Raw genomic sequence first — 7,966 nt, 5'->3', positions numbered from 1 at the left:
CCAATAAGGCTGGAGACTTTCCATGGCCAGAATTTTCCAAAAAAAAAAAAGAATAACTAAAAAATTAATTGGCCAACAACTGTGGGAAGGTACAAACATACATAGTTGAGTTCCTAGAGCGGGATTGTTCAAAAACAAAAACCAGAGGACTTGACCAAATATTTGCGATCTTTTTTTGTCATTTTTTATTTACCACCAACGTTGTTCTCTTAATGTCTACAAATATAGATACATTTGTGTGCTTCAATAACAGAAATTCCGCATTTGAGAATATGCATGCAAAATTGTTGACAAAAGTGACACACCAATCTATTTATTCAGTTTAGGAATGGAACGCGTTGGAAAAACAGTTGAGTGTGGGGTAGGGGAGATGGCGGAGATGGCCAAGAGAAATTTAAAACAAAGCCAAAGGCAAACAAGAAGTTAAATAATATGGCAAATATTCACCAGACACCGACTCAAAGTTCGGAATTTTTGTCTGAGTTGGGGAATACCAAGCAGATGTTCTAGATGTTCTCAATTCAAACTTTAAAAAAAAAGAAAGGAAAGAAACCTTAAAAAGTATTATTAAAAACGAAATTAAACTATGGGAAAACACGCAGCGAAAATGTGGCCAATGGAGAATTCGTGGAAACGCGTGTTGGCCATAATCGAAACGTGTTTTCGTCAACGAAAAACTATCTTTAGGAGAGGCCTCCTCTACACTAGTTGAAAATATTTATGAAAACATCAATAAATTACAAAGTCAAGGAAATTATCAGCGCCAGGCGCGTCATCGGGGGGCATCATTAAAATTGCCTTGAGTCTCGACGGGGAAAAACAAAAACAAAGGCGGCCAAACGAAATCACGAAAATATTCGGTAGGTTCAAAATACGTATTAAAATAAAAAAAAAATATATATTTTTATAGCCAAAATGACATAAAAATATATAACAAAAATGCGAACGAATTGTGACGTGAAATTGATTCAATTAAATCTTTTATGACGTGACAATTGAATTCTATTTTCGCATCTAATTGGAACTGATTGTAGTTTCGCCCCATCAAGCCCAACAACCATCGCCCGGCGCGTACATCTCTACCAACACGTACTACCTCTATACTATATGGATTCCTCCTCTCTCTCTATATATATATATATATATTCTCAATTCTATATAGTCTATATAGTCAAATATTGTGTTGTCAACTAGTCGCGCGTACACTTGCACCCTTTTTGTTTCTATTCTGGGAAATGACCGAATATCGCAATTGTTGGTCCAAAAAAGTGTCAGTTTTTCAGTTTTGCCAGATTTTGCCCCCTGGACCGCTTTCCTTTTCGTTTTGGTAATAGACTTGAGGTGGATACTAGATGGTTTCGCCTTAACAAGAAGAATGACAGCATTTTAAATGACTTTCTACACTCGCTGTTCTTTGGCGAAAATATGGCACACGTCTGGCCGTAATTACAGATCGCACACGAATTAAAAGAAAATCATTTTCCTTGACGATTGCAAATTATGAAATTTTCTTTAATTTGCAAATTAAGTCATTTTGTTAGTTTTTTTTCTTATATTTTAGGTATGAAATAATATAAATATGTTCTTTTAGTTAAGCTAAATTTCTAACTAGTTAAGATAGATAACTTTTCTTACCATCTTAAAGCCATGCAATATCTTCCTACTCCTGATGCACTTTTTTGTTGTTAAACCTCAGCCTGTTTTTTGGCCAACTGAAGCGTTGCCGCTTTTCAGCCAAGTTCATAGTACCCATTGCGGCCCAACAACAAGTTGTGGGCCTAGCCCAAACTGGTTGCCCAATTGTCTTCCCCTGCTGATCGCGAGTTGCCGATTGTTGCCGTTGCCGTTTGTGTAACTACTGCAGCGTTGCACTCAAAAAAAAAAAAAACTTGGATACCCGATCTATAAACTTAAAAGTTAAATGCACTAAATGGTTGTTAGTTTTAATCTTTAAATGCTTTCCTTTGGTATTACAACTTCCTAAAAGAGTTTATGGTTTGTGGTTTTATTTATTACTTAAAAAAAGATTCAATTTCAATTTCAATTTTGAAAATTATATTATTTTATTTATTTCTTAACTAAATGTGTCAAATAAAATCTGTATACAGACTGGAATATTTTTAAAACTTTATTATATTTGTATTTTTTTTAATAATAATGAATTGAACTTATTTTCATCATTAGATCCCTAAATCAGTTTTTGATATCTTCTTCTTAGACAAAATCTTAGTTTAGTATAAAAAAAGTTTTTATATTTATGATTTAAATATATGTATAATATGTTAATATAATTTTTTAATAATTTTTTTTTAAAGACAAATCATCTTTAATCGTAAATATTAAGCTGAAAATTAATAAAAATCCAAAGGGCTGTTGTGGTTGCGGAATCCCTGCTTTTGTTGCTCAAAAAAGGGGCCGTAAATATCTTCTTTTATCAACTTAGATACAGATAGAGCTGATTTCTTTCAGTGTATTTAACACAAACTAACATTGTATAACAATATTCATCTACTTGACGATTTCTCTCAGTGCCGTTGCCATGGCCGTGGCAATAACGGGTTGTGTGGACTGTGCGGCGTTGCCGCATTTCAGTGGTTCGGTGGCTGCTGAAAGAAAGTTGCACCCGCAACAAGCTGAACCGCCCCTGCCCAGCCCCCCATGAAGCCCCTGCCCCTGTTGGGAACGCCAACAGTGTTGGCAGAAAAGAAAGCCGTTTTGTTTTAATTTTTTCCACAATTATTTTCCGCTAGCGCAGGAAAAATTATATGCTTTTATTTTTCGTAATTTTTTTTTGCCTTTGTTTTTTGCTCTGTATGTGTGGTATGGTTTTTTTTTTTCACAAAATGTTTTTGTTTTTTGTTTTGTTTTGGTTACAAATTTCTCACAATTATTTTTGTTGTTTTACGCAATAAAAAAACTTAACATTAAATACAATATATTTTTGTTTTTGCGTTTGCTTGGTTTTTGTGTTTTTTATTTCTTTAATAATAAAAAATTAATACATGTATTTTTTTCGTATTTTGCTTGTTTATTTCTTTCTTTCTCTCTCTCTGGTTTTTGTAATAAATAGTTTTTTCTTTTCGCTTTGATAGATACTTTTTGCTGGTAATAGATACTTTCGTGTGTATATGTGTGTGTGTGTGTGTGTGGATGGTGTGTGTTTTTTGTATTTGTGAGAACATTAAGTTTTCCTCTTTACGTTAATTGTAATTTTTACAAATTATATCGCATTGCATTTAATTAAATTTTTTCACATTTTATTTGACGATTTATTGATTTTGTTTTCGCTGCTCTACATTTAAGTTATGTTTTTTATGTTAAAGTTTTTTTTTTTTATATCGCATTTGGGAGTTTTACACAGACAAAAAAATTTTACAAATTTTTTACGCTTTCACATTTACTGAGATATTCATTGCCTTAAATTTTACGCTTGATTTTTGTTTTTGTTTTTCTTTTAATGTTTAATTTATTCTCATTTTTATGTTTTTGTTGTGGATTTTTTTTTTTTGTTTTTTGTGTAGTACGCGCTATACATTTAATAATATATAAAAATTTGTTAAAATCCTAAAATTTGTTGGTTTTAATTAATATTAATTAATAATTTAAAAAATTTTTATTGCAGCAAGCTGCGTCTAACTAAAATTGGAGCGTGTGTTCATCATCCTACGACTGCCTCCGCCTCGCCGCCTCCTCTGACGCATTTCGAGAGGCCTCTCTTCTCAGTTTTAAAGTTAAATTTTAAATTTACCAAGATCAAGTTTGTTTGTTTTGTTGGTTTGTTTGTTTGTTTGTTTGTTTATTACTATATAGCATACAATTTTTAAAAAAATCTGTTCTTTTGTTGTGTGTAAGTGTTGTATGGGGTGTGTGTGTGTATGTGTGTGTTTATGTTTGTGTAATGTGTAATTTTTTATCAACGTCCTTTGCCGGACTTTGGTCTATCCGGCAAGAGACTCTTAGCATCTTAAACAGTATCACATATTCATGAGTTGTCGACCGGCGAGCCCCAAAGCGAAGGCCCCAGAAATATGATTTTCTGGTTATCAATCGTGGGGCTGCCGTCTTTGAATTTCATGTTGGTTTTTCTTTTAGTTTTTTTTTTTTTTTTTTTTTGTAATTTGTTTTTCTTTAAACTTTTCTTCCGCTCTTCTCTTGCCTTTTTTTGTTTTTCTTGCTTTTGCAGTTTTTGAAAAAGGAGAAACAACTTAAAACTCTAGTTATTTGTTATAGCACTACGCATCTAAGTAAAATGGTGGTGAGAGTCACAATTACAAAAATCGGGCCTTACGGTCCCATATATAATATATAGTATTAGTATGAGAGTGTGGTTGGCGTACCCTAATGTGTATGTGTGTTTTAGGTGTGTTTGTGTGTGTGTGTTTGTATGTGGTGTAGGTGGGGTGGCTTCGAATACTTGCTTCGTTGTTGCTCTTCAACTGCAACAAACTACTGCTCTCGATCATCACAGGGGTGGTGTTTTTTTATTTTTTCTTTATAATTTGTTTCTTGCAGACTATATATACCAATATAATCTGACAGATCTTGCTGGATCACCATTATTAATTTGTGGGCGTTGCAATTGCCGCACTGGGGCTATGGGCATGGCTGCCGAAGCTATAGCTACGACGTGCACCCAAACCATCGGCGGAATATAACTTATTCTTGGTGATCGTATACTCCGGACTGATGGTGATCGTGCGGGCCAAACTCTTCATGAATTGCGGCAACAGTGACGTCCAGCCGCGATGATCCTGCCTGAGGGTCAAGTATACTTCAAAGGTGGACACCGTATCGGGATCGATTTTGATCGAGGCAATGCGCCTTGAATTCTTTGGCTCATCCTCGAATTCAATGTAAATGGTGCAGCCACGAATGCCGCATGGCTCCTTCTCCGACACACGGATTATTTCCCGGGCCACGCTCGGCGTGAGATCACAGGGTAGCGACACTTCCGTACAGGTCAAATGACGCGATTTGGCCGCCCTCAGTTCATCGAGCAAACGCAACGACAGATTATCAACGGCCTTCATATCATAATTTAATGAATAATAGTTGTTGCTATTGCTATTACTGCTGTTGATGCCACCCTCCTCCTCATCGGCATAATAGTAGTTGCTATTGTAGCTGCCACTGGGCTTTGTCTTCTTGCTCTGACTTTGGCCAACATTATTGTTGCTGCTGCCCGCCGGCTGTTTGTGCTTAATACTGGTAGCTGTCGCTGTGGCATTACTATTGCTATTGCTATTGCTGCCCCCAATGGTCTTGGACTTTTTGGGCATAACGGCCACGGCCGCTTCGACGGTAACGGGCGGTGTCAGTGTGCTGGTCCAATCTAAAAGTAAAGTAAAATCAAAAGAAAATCTTGATTAGTAAAGATGATTAAAATGTAAACTTTGTTTGATTTTGTAAATTTCCTGGCTCTGTGAACCCCTTTAAAGACTAAATTCTATTACTAAATCAGATAATGAAAAAGCAAAACGGAAGCCAAAAACAAACAACTAAACAATGAGCAACAGCCGCTTGGCAACAGCGGACCAAAGATGAAAGCGCAACACGCAAACGTGAAACAAAGTGGAAAAAAATATACAAAAAAGACACAGAGGGCAAGAGCCCAAAAAGAAAACGAAAAATCATTTTTTATTGCTGCTTCAGAGTGTATTTTTTTTCTGTTGCTGCCGCTGCTGCTGTTGTTGTTGTTGCAATTTGCGTACGTGACGAACAATTTAACATGTTTTTAAATTTTTTATGACATTTTCCTTTTGTAATGGCAAATTGATTTTTTATGCATTTTTTTGTGTAAATGTAAATTACAAAATCTTAATTGCTGATGAAATTTCAAGGAGCTTTGCAAAGCAGTTGTGGTTTTTTTTGGTTTTTAAGTTAAGGTGAACGAATTAAATATTCAAAAATATATTTTTGACTTTGTCAGATGTTTATTTTTGAAATCGCAAAAGAAATTTGTTCCACTTTTTTCTGAACTTTCTAGAACCCTAAAAATATCTTACTTTCTTCCAGAATTTTCTTGAACTTACCTTTAGTTTTGTTTGATCCTCGCACACTACCGTAGATACTTTGCACAGGAATAACATCCATTTTCATTGGTTTTTTTTTGTGGTGTGGAAAGTCGAATCGAATCGAAAGTCGTTCGTTCGTTCGCTCGCTCGCAATTTTCCGACGGCTTTTTGTGTATTTGCCTTCTGGTTTTTATATCACTTTTACAATTTAATTAATTTAAGATTATTTAAGTTATCACAATTTGCTGTTTGTTTTCTTGCTGATTGCTTTTTCTTCTTCTTTATCTTGTTGTTGCAGTTTAAATTAACATTTGTTGTTGGTTGGTTGGTTGTTGTTGTTGTTTTGTAGTGGAAATCACAGCACTTATGTTGTTTAAACTTTTATTTGTTTTGTTTGTATCACTTAAATGGCGTTGGTCCGTTGCATTTGTTTGATGGCAAAATTTAATTTTTAAATTTTATTTTGTTTTTTTTTTAGTAGTTTAAAAAATATAACGTCAGTAGCATAGAATTCTTCGTGAAACAGTTTTGTATTTTTGAAATATGTATAATATGTGGATTTGTTTAGCAGTGGAAAAAGTCTGGCTATGCACGTTTTTGCTGCTGCTTCATTTGATTTACTTTTCTGGCTGTTTACTGTATTTTCTTGTTGTGTCTATCAGTGTTTTTTCGAAGCTACTATGAGTTTCTCTGCCGGCGCGCCGCTTTATATACCCCACGGCCGGCCGCTGCCGCCATCGCTGTCGGCGTCGACAGCATTGCGGCTATTGAGAGCGAGCACTCTCTTGCTTTCTCGTACTCTTTTGCTCACACAATACTTAACAGCTGTTTCACTCAGCAGGTCTCGCGCCTTCTCGCTCATGCGCACCTACAACCCGGCCGGCAAAAGAGCGAGAGAATGAGAGAGGGCGAGAGCAAGCGAGCGCAGGCAAACGGCGTACGTGACTCGCAAAAGAGGAAAAGAAAAGAAAAACCCGAATTGGAGAAAACCACGTAAAGGATGATGATGGAAATGTTCTCCCGCAAGGAAACGAAACGAATCAAAAAAAGCAACAACAAAATAAGTAAAATGTAATGTAAACGAGAATAAGCCACCCCGGCATTACTGTGCTGCCGACGTCAACGGCGGTGGCAACAGCAGCAGCAGCAACGCCGGCAGAGGGGCAGGCTGAAATTTTCCACTCCGAAAACGAAAACTCAGTTGCAAGTTGCAACATGCTGCAAATAGCGGCTGTTGCCAGGCCGCAAAATAAAAAAAAAAACGAAAAAAAAAACGTACGATACGAGATAGCCAGATATAAGATACGAATGTATCTTCAGAATTTCCTCGCATTTACTACGGAAACAAGCGAATGCAAATTTTACTTCAACAAATGAAAAATAAATTAAGATTGAAAAATCTTTCTAATCAAGGAAAACTTAATAAAAAATTAAATTTATAGATGTTGATGTGAAAATTCGGTTGTTAAGCAAATTGAAAATTCGACAAGGTGCTTGTTTTTGATATTTGATTTTACAAACTTAGATAAGAAGATATACAAATTAAAGTTCCTCCATTTCAGGGGATTTTTAAAGCATTTCACTTCCATTTTTAAAATTTTTCCTAAAAACATGATAGAGTTCGATATCATAAAATATTAAATTTTTTTATAAAAGGGTTCTTTAAAAATGGAAATCAATAAAGATAATAGTATCATGCTTTCTAAATCAGTAATAAATAAGTTCCATAAAAACCTAAATTTATATGGAAAAACAAGCCCATTTTCTTTAGGTAAAACGCACTTTAAAATAAACTCAACCCATATTTATTGAACTTCATAAACTTGTTTTATGGTTCTTATATTTTATTTTTATACAAAATTTCTAAAAAAAATATCTATTTAATTATAACCCGTATTTTGCAGACTGGTAATAAAGAAACTTAATTTTATTAAATGGGTAGTTTTATAAAA

General features: G+C 34.8%; 1 protein-coding gene across 1 annotated transcript; it reads right to left on the bottom strand.

Moving 5' to 3' along the window:
- Window positions 1-3,005: 3,005 nt before the first annotated feature.
- On the bottom strand, window positions 3,006-6,699 carry LOC108114579 (protein scylla). The gene is made up of 2 exons (XM_017225633.2): window positions 6,033-6,699; window positions 3,006-5,332 (listed from the first exon to the last, which is right to left on the bottom strand). The coding sequence occupies exons 1-2, from the start codon at window positions 6,097-6,099 to the stop codon at window positions 4,560-4,562; spliced, it is 840 nt and encodes a 279-aa protein (XP_017081122.1). The 5' UTR covers window positions 6,100-6,699; the 3' UTR covers window positions 3,006-4,559.
- Between the last annotated feature and the right edge of the window lie 1,267 nt (window positions 6,700-7,966).

Source organism: Drosophila eugracilis, unplaced genomic scaffold (assembly GCF_018153835.1).
Source record: "Drosophila eugracilis isolate 14026-0451.02 unplaced genomic scaffold, ASM1815383v1 contig_2154, whole genome shotgun sequence".
NCBI lineage: Eukaryota > Metazoa > Arthropoda > Insecta > Diptera > Drosophilidae > Drosophila > Drosophila eugracilis.
The sequence above is the reverse complement of the archived record's forward strand: the minus strand, read 5'-3'. Positions and strand labels throughout refer to the sequence as shown.

Excerpts from the sequence above, each read along its gene's own strand:
- LOC108114579 (XM_017225633.2), bottom strand. The coding sequence starts at position 6,099 with ATGAAAATGGATGTTATTCCTGTGCAAAGTATCTACGGTAGTGTGCGA. Across the intron at positions 5,333-6,032 it reads AGGATCAAACAAAACTAAAG|ATTGGACCAGCACACTGACA; the intron begins GTAAGTTCAAGA and ends CTTTACTTTTAG.